Raw genomic sequence first — 21,325 nt, forward strand, 5'->3', positions numbered from 1 at the left:
CTCGTGTCGTCTCTGTGGCAAAAGAATTCTATAGGCGGCTTCAAGTGCCGGACCCCCAAAGAATTTTTCCTCTTTCTCTCCTCTAAATGAATGGCCCTTTCATTGCTGAGTCTCCCTTTGGCTCTTGTGCCGCAGGGCAGACTAGGATGGAAGTGGCCTAGCTGGGGGGCCCTTCAAAGGGCCAAGGAGAAAACGCGGGCCAAGAGACCAGCCTCTCAAACGGGCTTCGAGCTCCAGTGACCTTCGCTTACCTTCCCCCCCTTGAAATGTCTGGAAAGCGGAATGGACAGATTTTCTGTCTTCAAAGTTTCCGGCTAAACCTCTTCAAGTTCTTTATTGTTTGGGACTGAGACACTCAGCAATGGTAATGGGTAGTTCCTTTTGTATTTGCCTTGAAAGGCCAAAATATTTTTATATGGCTACAGACAAAGCCGTCTGTTTTAAGATGAACTCTATGTCCGTCGTTTCCCACCGGGGAGATCGTGTATACCGTGTGTGTCTCTGTGCACTCTCGGGTCTTGAAACAGGTTTCTCACGGGGATGGCCATTCACAGGGGTCCACGGGGAAGCACCTGCCCCGCCAAGGGGGCCTGGGGACTCTGACCCTCGTCTGTGTAGGATGTGAGCCCCGGGGGGTGGGGGGTGTTCTGGCTGCACTAACATGTACTCTGCCTGTGCCTGCATCTGCCATGCATATGTGTCAAGGACTGTGGGTTGTGCGCACCTTGGTGGTTAACTTGGTGGGAAGAAGCTGGAAGGCCAAAGATACTGTGAATGTTCTATTGTTCTGGTTGGGAGGTCATTTTGCTGGGCTCTGTTACCTGGTCCAAATAAGTGAATGGATGAATAAATGAATGAAGGCATGAAAGAGTGAAGAAACTAATAAATAGGTAAGGAAGTGTACCCTGAAGGAGATCCAGTTTGACGCACAGGAGATCAATAGATAAGTCAATAAAGCATTGAATCAGTATATAAATAGGGCCACACAGGAACCAATGTCAGGTCATCGTGGACTAAGGAACACATGCAATTCAAGTATATAGCACCTAAAGTTTGTCCATAAAAGAATAAAACCTAGATGAAAGAATGAATAAGAAGTCGAGATGCATAAACCAGTGGTGAGGGTGAGATTATGCGGCCCATCAAAGTGAAAAGATGCAAGAGAAAGGGCACAAATGATTGAAAGGAAGAAGAAAAATGGAAAGATGCAAAATAATAAATAAGAAGGAAGATAACTTTTAAAAGTAGGGGGTGAGAAAATATATAAGGAGGACTATGTCAGGTTATTATAAGCCAAGCATTAGGATTAGTCCAAATACATGCTCCAGACATAGAAAAAAAGATAAACAACAGAGGAAGAGTTCAAAAGATAGTTAAAACCGAAAAAGGACCCAGGGGACCAGAGATGAGCGTTAACTTTAACCAAATTTTTCTAACTCTGGGCACACATAAATAAATAAACACTGAAATGAAAGAAAGCAAAAAAAAAAAAAAAAAAAAAAGGAAAGGATGGGATGAATGAGCAGTGGACATCTGTGTACCCACATGGGAGCATGGCAGGAGGGGTTTTGAGTCCTCCAGTCCTGGGACCTGAGGTCTGTTCCATGAAAGGATTAAAAAAGAGAGAGAATAAAATAAAACATCTAAATAAAAATCAAGAAATATGGAAGAAAAAGTAACAAGTGTTCAGTCCAGGAATACATTAGTGGGTGAGTAAATAAACATATAAAAGAAGGCAATGCTAGGAGTCGAGTAATAGACTGTCATGAATCAAGGGTTATGGTTAGTCCAATTCTAAAAGCCACAGTACTATCAAAAAATAATAAGTATCTCCATAAACAAGTGAATGAGTATCTAAAGAAGCAAAGACATGATGGCGTGAGGCGGGGAGGGGCCATGGCCACAGGCACTCCTGAGGGGCCTGTTGGAAGGTTGTAATTAATCCCCCCCACTGTCTGGGCACCAAAGATCCAGGAGAATGAAAGAAGACAGATGAGAAAAAGTGAGAAAGGAGGAGATTTGGAAAGCTGCAACAAAAGAGAGAAAGAAAGAGTTAAGAGGTGATAAATGGGTATATTCTTGGAAGAGGGTTAGGCTAGGAGTGATAATAAGGGGCCAGCCCAAACAGTAGATCACAATGGGTCAAAATCTGGGCACCCATTCCATTAGTAGAGGAGTATATACCTAATAAGAAGAAAAGAACAGCAGGAAGGAAGAATGGTATGAATGAATGAAGGAAGGAAGGAAGGAAGGAGACATGGAGCTGCAGGGCCCCAGGATGCCGTTTGCAGGTAACATTAGGATTCATCAGTTCGTGGCACCTGAGCTCCGAAGAATGAAAGAATGCAAGAAAGAAAGAGTGAGAGAGTGAAAGAGAGAAACAGTGAAAATGGGAGAGGAATGACAAATCAGAGATCAAATTAGAAATGAAAAAGGAAAAAAGGAGAAAGGTAATATATTAACAGACAGATAGATAAATACATATATAGGAGAGAGCAGTTCTAGGAATAAGAATGAGAGGGGGGCCTGAACCAAGCACAGTGATGAATTCACATCTGGGCTTCTGAGATGGGCCGCCACCCACCCAACCAGGAGGCAGTTCAAAGCCTAAATACATAAGGGAGGACCTCAGTGAGGCCAGGGAGGGGAGGGCCCACTGCTTGTAGATTATCATGTTTCCAATTAGGTGCCCCTGCCAGCTAGAAGTGTAAAAACAATCATCAAAAAGAAAGAAAACCTGAATGGATGCATGAATGCATGAATGAAAGAGTGAATGAGAAAAAAGATTTGCAGTGACCAAGGAGGCTGGTCTTGCAGGGGGTGTTAGGATTCATCCAGTCCCTGGTGCCTGAGCTCCAAGAGAAGGAAAGGCAGTAAAAAAAAAAAAAAAGGCTGAAAGACTGGTAGAAAAAAACAATTGAGATTGGAGAAAAAAATAAAACAATTTAAAAAAAGGAGTAAAGAAGGTAATAAATAAGTCATACAGTGAAGTCTGTGAGAAGGGACTGGTTTAGCACAGACCATCCACATGAATTCAAATCTCTGGCCCCGAAGTTGATAAATAATAAAAACAATCGCATAAGTAAATGCCTGAAGGAATAAATTCACACATTCCATGAGAATGTGAGAAAAAGTTTGAAAAATTGTAGGAGGGACTGGGAGAAAGAAAGATGTAGGAAAAGAAAAGAACATAGACCTATGGAAGAAGAGGCACTTCCTGGATAAGTACTTACATATAATAAACAAATATTATTCATTAAATACAATCACTAGTAAGAGCTGAGGTTCATCGTAAAGAAAGAATAAGTAGAGGGATGGCTGTGTGAACAAATGAATGAGAAAGATGATTTTGATTAATTCACGTCTGCACCCGAGGCTCACGAGAATAAAAGAATGCAAAAAAGAGAGCGGTGAAGGAGGGGCGTAGACAATTATGACAGGATGGATATTAGCAATAAAAACATATTGAAGGAATAAATCAATACGTACATAAATCTATGAGAGAGAGGGCCATGTTAGAACAAAAAAACGAGAAGGCACCGCGAGCCAGGAATTATGACTGATTCAAAACTGGGCTCTTGAGATAGTTAAATAAATCCTCAACCAAATCACCAGTATGAGGAATTAACAAACAAAAGCGAGCCCCACATGGACCGGTGCTGGGAAGGCTCTGGGAACCACAGATTATGGTTAATCCAATTCTGTGCACCTGAGGTCCATAAATAAAAGAATAAATATTGAAATAAAAGAGTGACAGAAAGAATGAATGGACCCATGAACAACTGAATTAGAAATGGAAATGCCTGGAACGGCCAGGAGCGTGTCGCCCATGGGATTGTCACTCATCTCACTCCGGACACCTGAGGCTCCTAAGAGTGAAAAGATGCAAGAAAAAAAAAAAACCATCAGGGAGTCGAAGAAAGAGGTGAGGGAAGGCAAAGTGAAACTAAGTGAAAGAGAAAGGCGGCGTGGGGGAGGGACTAATAAAAAGCTAACGAAGACGTGGGTGTGTCTGAGAGAAGGATGTGTTAGGATTAGGGATGAGGTCATCAATCCTAATGATGGATGAGATCATCCAATCCCCTTTTCTAGGGCAAGGGAGGATGGAGAGATTAAAAAAATAAGAAGTGAAAAAAGGAGAAAGGAAGGATGATAAACCCACAACCAAGGTGATAAATGGTTAGTTATGAGAGGTTGTCTTAACAGGGATTATAATTAGTTTACATACGTACTCCTTAAATAGATAAATACATCACACCTTTCCAAGAGTAAATGAAAAATAGAGGAAATACCCGACCCAAAGACAAGGCTGCATCTTCCAGCCTTTTATCATCTTTATGTAATAAAATATATGCAGTTGAGGTCCATAAATAAAAGAATAAATAGCAAAGTGTAAAAGGCGACTAAAGACAGGGAAGAAAGATAGCAAAGGCAAATAAACACATGGGCCAATGATAGTTATTTTGCACATGGAGTTTTGACTAATACAGTTATTTCCCAGGAGACTGATAAGTAAAAGAATACCCAAAATAAGAAAGAAAGGAAGGGCAAATGCATGAGTGCATAGATGAATGAATGAGTGAATGAATGAGAGGTGGTGCTGCCTGGACCAGGGACAGTAGGATGTCGCACGTGGGAGCCTGATTCGTCATCCTTCTGTGCACCTGCGTTTGTAAGAATGAAGGAACGGAAGGAAGAGTGAGAGAAAGGGAGAAATACGAAAGAAAGGAATAAGGAAAAAAATAATGTATAAACGAATAAATAGGAGAAGGGAGAGCTTCATGAACGAGGGGCTATGATTAATTGAAAGTCATGCTATTGAAGTCGGTAAATAAAGGCGTCAAATCTAAATGAATGAACGAATGAGTGACTGGAAGAAATGGATTGAATGACTGGAAGGAAGTGAGGGAGAGAGGAAGCAAGGAAGGAGGGAGGGAAAGAAGGAAAAAGGAAGGAAGAAATAGTAGGCAGAGAGGGAGGGAGCACTCTTCCAGTTTGGGGTCCCTGGGTTCCCGCCAGCTGAAGGGAGTGGGTACCAGGGAGGGGTGGCTCTTGGCATGTTGTGTGCTTGTTACCTGCACTTTCTTGGCGGGGAGGAGGTGGCCCAGGAGGACCCTTGCCTTGGAGCGCCACTGTCACACCCTGGCTGTGGGGGCCATCTCACTTCATTGCTCTCATTCTCAGTTTCCCCATCTGTAAACTCGGAATGGCATCCGCTGCCCGCTTGGATGGATCGTGGGGCAAATGCTGTCCTGCGTGTTGGCAGTGCCCCGTCTAGAGCCCTGGAGAGGCGGAAGGGCTCAGGCCCCGGGCCCTGCCGAAGGTTGTGGGAACTGGGCGTGGGTCACCTGCGAGGGAGGCTTTTCCCGCCAGGGGGCAGCAGAGGGTCAGGGAGCAGGAGGCCCTGGGGGCTGTGTGGGCCCCGCCTGCTGCGCTGTCCTGGGAGGGGCGCCACTCACATCCAGGGCCTGTGCAGGTGGCTTGGGAAGGGGCCAGTAGGGGCCAGATCACCAGCAATCGTGTTCCCGCAACTTTCCGAAATGTGCCCGGGAGCCCTCCAGCCCCCAGCGTCTTCTACGGGGTGGGCTGCCTTCCCTTCTCAAGTCAGGGGGGTCCCGGGGCAGGTGCCTCTCAGCCCGGGGTTTGCAGAAGTGGTCCCAGGATCCCGGCCCCCTCGCCCTGGCATCCCCAGAGCCCGTTTCAAGGCCTTGCTGTCTTCTCGACTGTTTTCCGATGTACTCTCTGTATTTCGGCGGAAAGCGCGTTTGCACTGTGTGTTGTTGAACTTGTCCTCTCCCCTCCTGACCTGCCTTCCCCAGCACACCCCCCCGCCCCCCCGCCGGGGTTGGGGGCTGTTTGTACTGGCGCTTCCGACCCCAGGGACGCCCTGGTTCTGTGCAGTCTCCTTTCTCTGTACCGGACAGGATTTGTGCACTTGTGTGTTGTGTGCCTGTGTTTGTCTCTAAAAATGAGGACCAGAGTCCCTCTGGACTTCTCGATTCCTATCTGGGACATTAAAAAAAAAAATTGGATTCCTAACGAGTGCCCTGAGCAGGAGGAGCCCGCTTGGCGGGACCCAGGATTCGAGGCTGGGAGAGCAGGGCGCCCAGGGGCGTCGGGTGCAGCTGGGGCTAGTGTTTCACCTGGTGGGTGGGGGGTGAGGGGATGGTTTGTGGCAGGGGGGTTACACTCCACTCGGAGCAGCTTTGGACCCCAGCTGGGGACAGGGAGTGGCCGGCCACAGGCTTGGGGCGGGGCGTAGCTCTACTCCAGGCCGGTGATGATGCAGGTGCACTGTGAGGGCAGCGAGCTGGAGGCGCAGGAATCAAAGCTGCAGGGTTTGCAGACAGGATGTGGGGAGGGAGGGAGTGAGGGGGACCGGGGGCAGCCTCCATGCTTAGAAGGCGGGCCCTGAATGGATGCAGACGGCATCTAGAAGATGGAGGACACGGAATCACGTGTCAGGAGCCCCCCTTCCCTGCCTCCAGTGCCACGTGTCTGGGCCACGTGAGCAGGACCTCGTGGGCCTGAGGTGGCGCTGGGGCTTCAGGGCTCTGCACACTTATTAACCCTGAAGACACCTGCTCAGAGAGGGTCTCCAGAGAGCCCCCCAAACAGCCCAGGTGTCATCCTGTGGACCAGAGTGGAGGTGGGAGGGGCTTGGGGCAGGGAGAGCCTGGGAGAGTCTTTCTGAAGAAACCTTGTGGGGTTTTAAAAGTCAGCTGAGGGTCAAGAAGACTTAGAAAATATTGGGGAGAAGTGGGGGGGCCACGGCCATGTGCACAGAGGAAATAGGGACAAGAGCAAACCTCTCGGGGAGCCTTCTCCCCAGGTCCGAGGGGCTGTCGAGGGGTCACATGGATGGAAATGGGCTGGTGGGAGAATGCCCAGGGGGGAGGGTGGGTTGGGATTGGATGAGTTCTGTCTGTTTAGGAATGTTGAGGGCCTGAGGGTCATCGGGTCAGAGCTCTTAAGAGTTTGGGATCCAGCATTCTAAGGGTCTCCAGTTCTGAGACGCTGAATTTCAGGACAGGGTTCCGAGGGCTGTAGAGCCGGGCGTGGAATTTCCACATGGGCCCCCATCCGGTTCTGTCCATGCCCGATCCATGAGGTCCAAGATGGGATCTCAGCGCTCCTCTCTGATCAGGGCTTATCTCAAGTGTGTGTTTCTTCTTCTCACTTTTTTAAAAAAAGACAAATTTTGTCTGTTGACTTTGACCTGTGCATGCACCCCTTGCACAAATCCTTCCCCTGGTGACACCAGGAGCTACAAGTCTCCTTGGATTTCTGTACAACTCCCAACTCCCTCCTCAGGAAGCTTGGCCTTGGGGCTGGCCTTCCAGAGGGTGGAGGACGGAGGCTGGGCCTCTGGGGCAGATGGGCCAAGGGCTCCCTTGTGATCCTAATGTAAATGGTGTGGATAGCACATGACCTAGAGCAGGAGCTCACCCATCATTCGACATGTCACCCATCTTTATTTCTTCCCTTCAAATTCCTGTTTATGAGCACACTTTTTTAAAATGGACATCTAATTTTTTTAAATGAGCGTTCATTTTTTAAACCTAATTGCCATTCTTCACCACATATACTTTTTTTTTTTTTTTTTTTACATCTTGCCTTTTCCACTTAATATTCCGTCGTCAACATTTTTCTTTCTTCCATAGACTTCATCACGTCACTGGCTGCCTTGTGTCTCATTGAGCGGCTATGTCAATCATTCACCACATCAACCTGCTGTTGTTACTATTGCTATGCATAATTCCTCTTTTTTTTTAATGTTACAAATTATGCCACAGCTAATGGCTTAGCACATCCACTTTTTATTTTTTTCATTCTTACGAATTATTTTCCCACACCTAGAAATGATCGTTGTTTCATGGTATGTCAGTTTCTCCTGCTAGGCTGTGAGCCCCTTAAGGGCAAGAAGCTTGTTGAATTGATCTTTGTATCTCTAATGCCTGAAATGTTGTCGATGCTAAATGTTAGACGAGAGGATGGAAGGATGGATGAAGATGTGAGTGAGTGGTTGGTTGGCTGAGGAGGAGAGGATGGAAAGATGGATGGAGATGTGAGTGAGCAGGTCAGTGGTTGGCTGAGGAGGAGAGGATTGAAGGATGGATTATGATGTGAGTGAGTGGGTCAGTGGTTGGTTGGCTGTTAGAGGAGAGGATGGAAGGATGGATGAAGATGTGAGGGAGCAGGTCAGTGGTTGGCTGAGGAGGAGAGGATTGAAGGATGGATGATGATGTGAGTGAGTGAGTGGTTGGTTGGCTGTTAGAGGAGAGGAGGGAAGGATGGGTGAATAAAAGGGTTGGTGAATGAACAAATGAACTTCTTAGGGTTGAGTTTCTTGAATGAAGGGCCAGGAAGTTTTGTATGACTATTGACTAATAGCAGAAGGCTTACGGCATTTTATAATGTCCAGCGATGTATTAGCATTTTGTTATGATATTGCTAGTTTATCTCTGTTAAAAAGTGTTTTTCTGTCATTTTTAACTTGCATTGCTTTGATTACTAATGACGGTTGAACATTTTCACGTGTGTTTGTTAAAAAATTGCATTTTATCTTCTGTGAACTGTTTGTCCAAGTCCACCGGGTCATGGCTTTGTGATGAGACTGTGAAGGATGGAACGAGTGTCCTCAGGACGTAGTGAGCCCTTCCTCACTGGAGGCATTCGAGGGGCAGGCCAGGCAGATACGCGGTGAGGGTGGCTTTAAGGAGATTCAATTAGTGCGAGTGGGGTTGGCCTAGATGACCCTTCATTTGACCTTAGGATTTTGCTTCTTCCTGGGAAACGGGCATCTTCCCTTTGTCAGCCCAGCAGTAGCTAAGGCACACCCCCCTGGTGGGCTTGTGCATTAGTGATCGACAAACTCTAACCTCACCCTCTGTAACTCTTGTGGGGCAGGACTATCTCTTTGATCCTCCAGGGTCCAGACAACTGTGCTACCATCCTGTAGAGTTCAGTGGTGGACTTCCCACCCGCCCCGCTTCCCCATTTCACCTTGAGGAGGATGGGCCCCCGTACCTCCATTTGCCACCTCTCAGCGCAATCAGCTGAGGCGATCAGCTGCCGTGTACGTTCCAGGGGTCCTGTGAGCAAATGTCCCCTAGGCCTGCGTGTTGGTCTTCGGGGTTTAATTGATTAAGGGGACATGTCGGATCAGGTCTGATAGTGAATCCTCCTTCAGAAATGGGACAGTTCAATTCCGTGAGCCAAGGAGCAGAATGGACCCCATGTTCTCCTCGGGCTTCCCCTCATGGTCCACCCCAAGGCTAGCCGGGGCTCAAAGGTCACCGTGGACATTCAGGGAGGGCACGTGACCCAAGGTGGCCTTGCCTCTGCTTTCCAGAACACCCTCTGCTCTCAGCCGAGGGCCGCATCTTCCCACTGACCCTCTACTATAGCACCGAGTGCTGTTTGCCTGCATTGGAAGTTCTCACCCACATGTTTGCCACAGCATCGAAGCTTGGGAGGCCAGCGATGATTCCCAACATTATTTTGATCCATCCATCCATCCATGCATTTGGCCTACGTCTCTTGACCTGGTGCTTTGGCCTTTCCCTTTCCTGAAAGCAAACCTTTTCCTCTTGGGCAGGCTGTGTAGTGCCATGGGCTGTGGTTATGAAGTGAACGCCCTTATTTGTGGCTTCTTCCTCCGGGGTCACTGCTCTGAGCACGTCCCAGCTGGATGTCACCCACCGTCACCCACACGGCTTCCTTCCCCATGGCGCTTTCCCATGCATCACACACCGTGAGGGAACCAGGGCCAGGGTCCGAGAGCGGCCCCCCTCCCCCGCCCGTGAGCAGAGATGTCCCCCCCAGGCCACCCTGCCTGGTGCATGGTCCCTGCCATGAGCTTTGCCCTCAGCCTTTCAGCTTCCTCCCACCAGATGGCAGTGGTTGTAACTCATCCCTTCATTCTTTCATCCCTTCATTCGTTCACTCAGTCCCCGAACATTTGAAAAGATCCGCAGGTGCTATACTAGAGCTGGCTCACGGGACGCATTCCGACCATCCCCTTTCGAAGGAAAAGATGGGCATGTTTGCCAGGGGCCATGTTTGTGTGTCAGTAACAAGGCGGGACCCTTGATTTAGCTCCCACCCCTAGACCCGAGTTCTGCGGAAAGTTTGATAACCCTCTCTGACTTTGTTCCTCCCCAAACTAAGTTGATTAGTAATCAGCAGACCGTGTTCCTTGGTGCTCAGAAATCATAGCCCGTAGCCTCAAGAGGCCAGGATGAGAGCTGGGGTGGGGGGGCGGGTCTGAAACGAAAGGCTGATTCTGGCCGTGAGCAGGCTTTCAAGTCATTAGAACACCCTGATCTTGCACAAAGGGGAACTTAGAGTCATTCCTGCCCCTTTGAGATTTGCTAATTCTGGGGTCTATTTAGAAAAAATTGGGGAAGATGATTGCTTGCTTGGATGGCAAGGATCGTGCCCCATGCGGGGTCTGCACAGAACAATCTACTGGCATAACAGGGCATCCGAGGCACACAGCGCTTGGCGAACCCTGGATGCAGGTCCCAGGCCAGGCGGCATCCACCACCGCCCCCCCATCTCCAGCTTAGCTCACTGCTACCTGCTTGGGACAAGGCGTAGATCTAGGGGCTCTACTGCGAATTCTGTATTTGATTTATTGCCTTGGACAGTGGGGGTGGTCGACAAAGCCAGGACCCTGGAGCTGGACAAACGTGTGGTTTAAACTGACGGTGACAGCTTGAGTCTGTCTCCTGGGGAGATCATGACACCCACCTCGCAGGGCTGTTGTGAGGATTGATGTAACTGGGATTTTGAACTGTGATTCTGAAAGGGTGTGCGCGTGCCCCCAGGGGTGGGCTGGGGGCGGGATGATAGGCCGGGAGGGGCAGCCCGATTTGGGCAGGTTAGTGGGAAATCTTTTTGTCAAACACGCAGTGGGTATTGTGGGAACGAATGCTAAATTTATATGGTGTTCGAAGGTTAGGTAGTTGTAATTTTGGCAGGAACCTTCATGCTGGGTAATGACGACCCCTTTGGGCAATGCCCTGGACCCCCTGGGGTACGCGTTCACACCTGTCTCCGGAATCGGAATCGGTTGGAAGGCCCCATCTGTGTCTTGCCTACCGCTGTGTCTGGCCTGTGGGCGGCACTTATCCTTCACGAGAGACGCCTCCCAGCAGTGTCCTCCCCCCAAAATATTAGGCACCGGCTGTCAGAGACACTACACCTCTCCCCACTAATGTCCCCTCTCCCCATTCACAACATTTGGGCTCAAATGTCAGCAGCCTGGGTGCCTAACACAGTACCAGGCCAGTGGTAGGGGGGTCACCTTCCATTTCCGTTGAAAGGATGGATAGGTAGATGGTCAAATAACAAAATTGTAACCCAATGCAAGCGACGGTTGTTTATAACCTTTACTAAGATTGTATTTTGTTCCTAATTAACCTGTTAACAGTTGTTGTATCTTATGGACTTTTGTATGATGTGTGTTGTTCGAAAACCAGGACTCTTGCTTCGGGTGTCACTTGATGGAACTTTCGCTGTCCGATTAACGAGTCAGTGTTTTGTGTTAGAAATGAGAATCCGGGGGGCGCTTAACTAACTGTGTAGTGTTGGGCAAGTCACTCCTCCTTCCTCTCTGACCCTCGGTCTCCTTTTCTCTAAGCTGTGGGTCACCAGAAAGCTTACCTCACAGGGTTGTTGTGAGGGCCCAGGGCTGCTAATGAAATGCTGGCTGTCACTGAGAATGGTTGCGTGTTGGGGACTGTCTGGAAGGGAACAGGGAAGCCTTTCCTAGTTCCAAGTGAATAAAAAGTCAGCCTTGACCTTATGCTAAGATTGTATTTCCAACAGTCAGTGGGATGTGTAAGGCAGAGGCCCAGCAGTCTGCAAGCGTTTAGCGACGTGGGCCCAGGGTAAATATTGGTTTGGTTAATGAGTGATGGCTTTTTCCCTTCCTCGGAGCCTCCCTTTCTCTCCCCTCGCATCCTGGGCTGCTGCTTGTTGCGTGCAGGGTGACTGCTTTGGGTTTGTCCTACCTGTCGCTGCCTGGCCTGTGGAGGGGCTTCTGCAGACGTCTGGGTGCCCCGGGGTGTTTCTTAGGGAGGAAGGCGGGGGGACAGTTTCGAGAGAGCCCGAGCAGGGTTTCTGGGTAACATCTTTAGGGACTAAAACACCTTCTTCTGCCTTTTAAGGGAAAGGCCAGTGCTCCTAATTTCCTCCACCCGCTTCCTTCTTTCCCTGACTGTAAGGTAAACAAATGAGTCTTCAGCCCCCTCCATGGGCCTGGAACCAAACTTGGGGCTGTTCCACGCCCACAAGCTCCCTGCTTGATTGGCGTGTGGGCCCATTTTACAGATGAGGAAGTTGAGAATCAGGGACCGTGGAGTGTCAGAGCCAGGACTGAACAGTCTGCCATGAAAAGCCGGGGGGCACTCTTTCCACTTGGCCAGACAAGCCCTCCCATTTACCGTGGCCAGCCTCTGCCAGCCCAAGTGTGCCCCAGTGTGTCTCTGTCCCCACCACGTGCCTGGCAGTGCTCCCGTGGAGGTCACGCTCTCCAGAGCTCAGTGAGACCTGGAAACTTGGCCGAGTTAGTTACTGCCCTGCTCTGGAGGAAGTCCCAGGAGACACCCCTGCAGGGGTCATTTTGGATCGGGGGTCTCCACGTGACCACGGAATTCCTTTCCTGGCCCTTGTCTCACGTGTGTGGGACATCAGAGTTCTGCTAGAACATCCCAGATTCCATTCCAGGTGGGCTTGAGCTGGGGATCTCGTTGAGTCCCTCCCTCCCGGCCCCTCACTCTGTGGAAGCCTCACCACCCTCCTGGTTCGGCCTCTGCCTTTCACAGCTGCAGTGGGCTGTGTCTTCACCATGGCCACCCCATGTCCCTGAGAACGTGTCTGAAGCTCCCGAGGGGCGGGCCCCACGCTAGGGACAGGTTGATAGGGTCCCCCTCCCGGTAGACTGTGGGTCTGTGTGTGGGTGTCTGCTCCCTGATGGACCTCGGTCCTGTGTGACCCAGGGGGAGGGACTTTCTCAGGTGCCTGGTGTTTTCAGGGCCTCGTCCTCTTGAGGGGGGCAGGCCTGGGTCCCCGCCTCTGGAGGGCAGGTAGAAAGTCGAAGCTCAGTGAGGTCGTGCCTAAGCAGCTATTAGACCCCTTCCCTGACTCTGAGACCTATGCTTCTCTTACCCTCACAGCCCTGCTGTCTACACTAGTAGGTGCCTAATAGGTGCTCGCTGACTGATAAGGCAGGGTTTTAGTGGATGTGAAAAGCTGAATTGACTGTTGGCTGATGTACATGTTGAATCTGCATGCGTTTCTGTAAGAGAAAAAGGTGTGTTTTCTTGGCAAAGACTCTTCAGGGCAAATCCTGAGGGTCTTTGTCTGCGCTGGGGCCTCACCCCAGGGGGTGCAGCCCAGAGGGCGGCCGCCGGACGGACCCTCCTGATGGAAATAGCTGTCTTCTGAACATTGTTGGAAATATTTATATCTAGAATAAAACTTTATTTGGGCTAAAATGTACTCCTATGTGTAGTGGTCCAAGTGATTTTTTTTTTATTAAGTATAGTCGATTTACAATACTGTGTTCATTTCTTCTGTACAGCAAAGTAACTCACTTATACATATATATATTCTTTTTCATATTCTTTTCCATTATGGTTTGTCACAGGATATTGACTATAGTTCCCTGTGCTATATACAGTAGGTGGTCCAAGTGATTTTGATGACGTGGTATTTGGCAATTCCCAAGTGGCAGAGGTGTTCTGGTCCCGCCCACGCCCTCTCTGGGCCTCAGGAGCCCTCGCCCTTGGGGAGGGGAGGTCTTTTACCTGAAAAGTCTTTGTCCTCACCATTGGTGACAATCAGCATTAACCTGTAAGGCACATGCCCAGTCTGGGATGCAGCCCTGGTCAGCCAGCAAATGAGGGGGGGATCGGACCCCAGACCTTGATTCCTTTCTTCTCCTCTCGCCCTCCTCCCCACCCCCTCAAGCTGAGGGGGTGGGGCACTTACCCATTTGAGTTCTGGTTCTGGCATCACCATTTGCCAGCGTAGTGGCCTTGGGAGGGTTACTTGGACCACCTCGAGCCTTGGTTTTCACCCCTGTAGAATGGGTACATAATGACAGTGTCCGCTCCGGGGTTGCTGGCCTAGTGCCTTGCTGCACTCCATATATACTGGCTCTGAGATCAAGGTCTGGGGCTCGAAGCCACCTAAGCACCTTTATGTGTATGTGGCCTGGATGAGTTTGCTCACCTGTAATCTGGAAATAGTCACATCTACCTGGCGTGGTTATTGTCGGATTCAATGAGATTGTTCATGTGAAAATAAATGCTTCGTTACCCGGCCTCCCAGTTGGGGCTGGCCACAGCACCCTGCAGCCTGTGAGCCCTGGTCACGGAAGCCCTGGGCTTTCTGGAACTGCCAAAGGGGGGCTGCAGGGCGGAGTGGAGGGCGTCAGGGGAGCACCCAGCCAGCTTTGGAGGGACAGCGAGGGAAGGAAGGGTTTGCTTTTCAATACAGAGATGTAGCAGGTTCAGAGGGGAGGGGATTGAGGTCCAAGTGGGCAGGATCAGGGAGAGTTTTTAGAAAGAGGAGGAAGCTGATAGTTTAGAAAATGCCTAAGTTTAATTGGCAACGGGTTGGACAGGAGAGCTGGGGTGGTTTTTAGCAAGGCCAAGCGTTCTAGATTTGGGTGAGTGAGGTGAGGACCATCAGAGGTTCCTGGTGCAGGAGGGTGTGATGCTTCTGGAAATCTCTGCAGGAGGAGGAGACCGGGTGTGGGATGCCAGGGTTGAGGGGCGCCAGGTGGAGGGCAGGGGCTAGCGGCTGGGTGCTCACCTCGCCCCCGTGGCTGCTGGGGGCCAGGGCCCTCTCCCCACGTGGTCCAGGCCCCTGAGCGACCCGTCTCCTAACCCTCTCTCTGCTCCTTGCCTCCCACGTGCCTGTGTGCATGAGAACTCTTGTCCGCCAGTGAGCCCAGGAGCGGGTGGCCTTCATCAGCACCTGTGTCTCTCTCAGCCTCCACAGCCACGGGGAGACCTGCACGCGTTCCCATGGGACAGGCCGGACCCAAAGACTCTGGACCCGGGCCACTCCCCTGCATGGAGGGGCGTGTCCTCCCCGCCTCCCCGCCCTCTGACTGATGGACTTCACTGATTTGAGTGTCAGACACGCGGGCTGGACCCCTCCCCACCCCTCATGAACCCTGAGACTTGGGGGAGCGCCGAGCCTCGCTGTCCACACCTGTGAAATGGGATCACACACCTACCTCACAGGGCTGTTGTGAGGAGCATGTGACGCGGTCGGAAAGTGCCCTCCCGGGGGCTTGGCACACCCCGTTGTGCTCTCAATAAATGTGTTTCTTGCCTTAACAAAAACAGTGATGGATGTGCTACTAATCTGAGGAGGGGTGAATGTCGGGATGCTGTCTGGCTGGGGGCTTCTCCTCCTCTCGGGCCCGTCTGATGGGAGGGGCAGGGGAGCCAGCTGCGGTCCCAGGAAGCCACCTGTCTGTCCCCTACCCACTGGATACTCAAGGGTGATGGGATGCCCGGAAGCAAAGCTGGCCTGGGGGGATCCTGAGATGGATGCATGTTTGGATGAACTAACCCGGGCAGATCCCCCTTCTTCTAATGGTTTTAGGAAGCCAGGTTTCTCTCCAGAAAGGAATATAGACAGGAGGTGGAAGAAGTCTGAGCTGGTCCCTGGAGCCCCGGAGGGGCCGCCCCCAGGGCTGCGACTCTGCCCCCCGCCCCCGCTCCTCACATATTCCCAGGGCCCTGGTGGGGGGCCTGGGAGAGCAGTCATCCTGCTTAAGCTAAAGGGGAGCGGACGGCCGAGCTTGTTCCGGTCCAGCCTGGCCGCGACCCCGGCCAACACTCATTCCACGAGCTGGCTACTGAGCAGGCCCTGAGGCACCGCAGAGGCAGAGCCCGAGATGCAGCCCCTGCCCCACTGGCAGGGGCACCCAGCTCAGGAAGCTCAGGCTGTTGGCCAGCAGTGTGTGGCTGGGGCCGAACGGGGACAGAGGGGAGCAAGGGCGAGGGGAGCTTCGGACTCGAGTCCACGAGGAGTCCTGGGGTCAGCACGCCTGGCTTTGCTGGAACAGATGAGCTGGACACGCAACCAATGGGAAAGAGAGGCTGACCGCTGCCACTGCCACCGCCAATGCCATTGTCAACGCCAAAGCCGTGACAACCACCACCACTACGGCCATCTCCTCCTCCTCCTCTTTCTCCTTCCCCATCTCTCCTTCCTCTTCTTCTACCTTCTTCTTTCTCCCTCCTCCTCCTCCTCCCTCCTCCCCTTCACTCCCCACAGGGAGGTGCCTCAAGGGAACTACAGGCAAGGCCCGCCATGATTGCACGGGGCTGAGCATGGCTCCTTTGCAGAGAGAAAGAACCACCTCGGGGACCATGACCACATCTCAGCCAAGGAGACTTGACCCCAGTCCCTGATCAAGATGGAGACATGGATGGTGCTGAGTGAGGGTCCAGGCAGCACTGAGATGAGAAGAAGACAACCTCCAAGTGTGCTCAACTGGATGAGTCCACGGCCAGCCAAGGGGCAGCCGAGAGTCCAGGAGAGTCCTGCGTCAGGGCCCCCAGCCTCTGATGAAGCTTGTGCCTCCAAATGAAAGTCCCCTTGATGTTCCAGAGCTGAGACCCCATCTTCAGCCTCTGATGAAGCTCAGGTGTCCATGATGAGTGACCCCTTGATGTTCCAGAGCTGATACCCCCAGCTCCAGCCTCCAGTGAACCTTGGGCATCCGGAGGGAGGGCCCCTGTGATGTTCCAGAGCTGAGACCCCAGCTCCAGCCTCCAGTGAACCTTGGGCATCCGGAGGGAGGGCCCCTGTGATGTTCCAGAGCTGAGACCCCAGCTCCAGCCTCTGATGAAGCTCAGATGCCCATGATGAGGGGCCCCACTGACGTTGCAGAACTGAAACTCCAGCTCTGGCCTCCAGTGAACCTTGGGCCTCCAAAACGAGGGCCCCCTTGATATTTCAGAACTGAGACCCTAGCTGCAGCCTCTGATGAAGGTCAGACATGCAGAACTGCTGAGAAAGCCTCAAGGCCATGGGCTTGCCTGGGCACGACTGGATGTGGCCAAGGTTTGACTTGACCGGAGGTGGCAGAGGAGACTCTGCTCTCCGCGCACGGCCTGCAGCTCTCTTCACCAGCAACACTGGAGGTACTGAACCCCGCAGGAAGTTGGGTTCCAGATGCATAAGGAGAGATGTGGAGCAGGGGCTGCTGGCCGGAGGAAGAGTGTTAGGAAGAGCCTGGCAGCAGAAGCCATGGATTGTGGGCGGGGCCCTGCTGACGGAGCCTGCCCATGAGTGTGTATCTCGGCAGCAAAGTGCCGTTTTATGCCTTTTAGTTGTGCCGGACTCACGGCTGGCTGCACACCAGACTTGACCCACGGGGCTGCCAAGTTGGCTGGACCCTGGAATGTAACCCAAGCTCGTTTCTGCGGCTTAGCTCCTCTCCCAGGGGAAGGTGCTAAACGCCCACTCGCCAGCCCGGCGTGAAGCCACGACCTCGGGGCTGGTCAGATCTGGTTGCCTCTTTCCAGCAACGGAAGTTCGCTGAGGTTGGGACTGAGATGGGGCCAGGCCATCGCGATGGGTGGTGCAGATGGCATGGACAGCAAAGGAGGCCCCCAAATACACAGGGACATGATGGCAGCTTCCCAGATGCAGCTGCAATTTGGGCTGGGACCCTGCCCCGAGCACCTTGAAGGTCATTGTGGCCCTTCAGACACTGGGTTGACACCAGACTGTCCACTAAACTGGAGAGAGATGGCAATTAATGAAATAAGGCTGAAAACATTGCCTTGCTCAGGAACCGTAAGAACGTCGTGGGTTGACACAGTTGAAGTAATGAAAAGTGTCAACATTGGGAGGAGAGAATGCTGAGTGTGATTCTGGATGTGCTGACTTTGAAATCTTTAGACTGGGAGGTTCTGAGAATCTGATATCATCATTTATGCCATTCAGACATAGCTACAATAATATATCCCAGAAACTGATTTATTTTCTGCAGTTGGAGTCTGCAGGAAAAGGGAGCAGCTAGCAAGCGTTCTTGAAAAACACATCCTAACGATGCCAACATCATTTTGGTGATATTTCCTGGAAATTCATTCGAATTTGAAACTATGCACACAAAAACTTTTATGAGTAACTGGAGCTCGAGACCTGGGAAGGAATGGAGGAGAAATGTCCTCTTAGAGGACTGCCCTGCCCCCCCCCCCCACCCCATTTGGCCAAGTTATTTTAGGAGATTTCCAAGAACAAGCAATTATTAGAATCACCCGTTGCTGATTTCCTAGAAGTTTCCACAACAAGTTCTGAAGCCAAATGCAAAATGGGTGAGCCAGCGGGCTTGTAATGTTTGTGAAGAAAATGTGAAACCACTCCATGACATCATCAGCTTCAGGGGGCGAGGCTCAAAGTAGAACCACAGTAGTGGAAATAAGGACAGATGGAACTTCTGGATCTCCTGACTTAATATAGGCCAGAGATTATGACACAGCCCCTCCCAGGAAGGTTGTCGAACTCTAAGATTTTCTGGAGTGTGCTAGGCATTGTGCTGAGACTCTGGAGGAAGAGATGAATTTGATTCAGTCCCTGCCCTGCAAGTGCAAAAGACCAAATTCCAGGTGCTACTGCTGCTGCGGTCTCAGTGTAGAGGGCTGCCCTTTGGTCAGGGCTGGATGGCCCATCGTGGTCTCCCAGTCAGCTCCCACTTTACAGATGAGAACACTGAGGCTGAGAGAAAGATTGGTTACTTGGTGTCCATTAAGACCAGACCTCTCTGGAGGTCAACATTCCCTACCCCAGGCTGCCTCTGATTGTACTGAGATTCAGGAAGAGCCCAGAAGGCTGAGTGGATTGCCCACAGACACCCATCAAGAGAAGTAGGAAGGCTTGGCGCCGGAGTGACTGTGTACCCGTTCTCCAAGAGCCCAGCCCCAGCGCCATCCTGGAAGACCAGGCCAGAGGGAGTGAGGATGCTTGGGGTTGGGGGGTGGGGGGGACGGCACAGGAGGACCCCCGTCTGGGAACCTAGGGAGCCAGGCCCGGCCACTGTTTGTCTCTGACTCTCCCTCGGGGCTTCAGTTTCCCCATCACTCACTCTGTCCTCCTCCCGCTTTTTGGAGGGACATCCTCTGGTGGGATTTCCCACTTCTGCTTTGTGAGTAGTGGCCATTTGGTGAAACGGCTTCGTGGTAAAGAGGCAGACGAGTACTGAGGGAGAGGAAAATCATGGCCTTCTTCCTTCCCAGGAGGGGTCGGGCCGTGCCTCAGATTTCACAGACATTCCCAGCTCAGCTCCTAGGGGAAGCAGGGAATGAAGATGCCTTGGGCTGCAGTTTTCTCCCAGCGGATTGTAATCTTCCCCTCTTATCCACACGGGTGGCCATCGTTTTGGAGCTGGGAGCCGGAGCAAGGCAGGGGCAGGCGGTCCGTGGAAAGCTTTCTCTCCAGCTCCCTTCACGTGGCGGGGTGTTCTCCCATGCAGGCCGGTGGGAGGCAGGGCCCTCCCTGTACTTCTCAGGAGACAATCTGGGCTCTGCCCCTACTCCTGCACTCAGCCGTCACGTCAGGCCTCTGGGGAAGCCCGTCCCAGTAGCGGCCAAAGCTCTCTGCAGAGGCTGGGCCCACCCGGGGGGTGGGTGGAGGTGGGTTGGGAGGACAGATGGCAGGCAGTAAGGGGTAGGACAACAGCCAAGTGTTCTAGAGTCAGGCCAAATTCAAGCCAAATGCTACAGCAACGGAGGGGGAGTCCCTACTCCAGGGAGACATTTTTTAGGCTAATTTGATGGCTGTATGCCTCCCAGACAGCCCACGGTCCCCGAGCTGTCTTCTGCGGCTGAGAAGCCTCCAAGGCCAGAGCTCCCCTGGACTCCGAGGTGCCCTCGGGGGGGTTGGGTGAGGGCCCGGGGGGGGCTGGCAGGGCGTTGTGGAACGTTACCTATATGCCTGCACTTCACAAAGCACTTTATCTGTTTGCTTGGTGGTGGCTGATGGTGGAAGGAGTGGACGGATGTGTGCCTGTCAGGGGCCGGGCGCTCCTCGGGCCCCCCCGCATGTCACGGTGGAGACCTTGGACTCAGAGACAGGGTACTCACATGTCCGTAGGGCGATGGGGCCAGGAGCAGCCTTTCCTGCGATGTCCTGGCCGGGGCCTCAGTGCACAGCAATCAGAGGCCACTCTGCTGGGAAGAAAGCCCCCAGGGCATCCCTGCTTGGCCGTCTGGGATTAATTACCCAGGCTGGAAGTTGCCTCTTTAGAATTGACTGTGACTCCGAAGGGTCTTATCAAACCTCCCATGCAGCCTGTGCTCCTGCCACCTGCACGGGTGCTGCTTCCGGAGGTTTCTGCAACCTGGGACCCCTGATCCGGGGATTAGTCTGCACCCCTCCACCCCGGCTCCTGCACTGCCCCCAGCGCCAGATAGGTGCCCGGTTGGTATTGGGTGGCTGCCCCAGGTTAGGCTCAAGTGCTGTCCCAGCCCGGGGGGATGGTGCTCAGGGTGCAGGGGGGTCCTGGCCCGGGTTGGGGACAGACGTGAGCCTGAGCCTGCCCGTGTGTGCCTGGGCGTGCACGGCTGTGCGCGCCTCGGTGTGTGTGCGCATGTGCGAGCGTGTGTGCGCGCGCGCATGCGTGTGAGAGAGAGACACAGGCTGGAGAGTGACTGGAGGTGAGAGACAGTGGGTCTCTCCCTAACGCCAGACGCCCTGACTGTGGATTCCACGTCCACTCTCCTCCAGACCCACTCCCCGCAGCCACCCCTGCCACGGGCCCCTCTGTGCGTCCAGTGCAGCCACAGGAAGCAGAAAAGTGGCAGCCTCGGCCCTCACCCCTTGCCCTTCTGTGACCCCCCCCACCCCCCGCATTGCCTCTCCTTGGCGATGCGCCCACAGGTGGGGGGGATCTTGCGCCGGTAAGTTGCTGACACACCCACTCAGCAGCTCTGCCCAGTGTCCCGGAGTGCAGCCTTCCCCGCCCGCAGCCCCCCAGCTCCTCCCCACCCACCTGGGGTTCTGCTCGGCTCCCCCATGCCAGGTCCCAGACCCCAGCTTCCCCGGCAGCTCGCAGGACACGTTCAACCGCCTCCTGGATGGAGGGGCAAGGATGGGTTGAGCAAGGTGCACTGGGTCTTGTGCCGGTCTCCGCAGCCTGCCCAGCCTCCCTGGCCGCCGCCTGGGAGCCGCTGCCACCCACGGGTGCTGGCCGGGACCTCTGGACCCAGACCTCCCAGACCTCGGCTGCTGCACTGCGCCCTCGACAGAGCCTCAGACCCGGAGTGTGCCTGCGCCCCCG

General features: G+C 52.7%; 1 protein-coding gene across 5 annotated transcripts in view; it reads left to right on the top strand.

The window, feature by feature from the left end:
• The window catches only part of LOC103009612 (uncharacterized), a 34,808-nt gene extending 19,448 nt beyond the window's left edge, over positions 1-15,360 (top strand). For 3 of the 5 annotated variants that reach the window (XM_028165603.2, XM_028165602.2, XM_007178854.3), the window contains one exon: positions 136-13,512. In XM_028165603.2, coding sequence (XP_028021404.2) covers positions 5,058-5,966 — 909 coding nt within the window. In that variant the 5' untranslated portion in view covers positions 136-5,057 and the 3' untranslated portion in view covers positions 5,967-13,512. Of the gene's footprint in view, positions 1-135; positions 13,513-15,012 lie in introns of those variants that run through there. The other 2 variants (XR_450698.2, XM_028165604.2) reach the window with 2 other exon arrangements.
• The last annotated feature ends 5,965 nt before the right edge of the window (positions 15,361-21,325 follow it).

The sequence above is a fragment of the Balaenoptera acutorostrata genome, chromosome 3 (assembly GCF_949987535.1).
Source record: "Balaenoptera acutorostrata chromosome 3, mBalAcu1.1, whole genome shotgun sequence".
NCBI lineage: Eukaryota > Metazoa > Chordata > Mammalia > Artiodactyla > Balaenopteridae > Balaenoptera > Balaenoptera acutorostrata.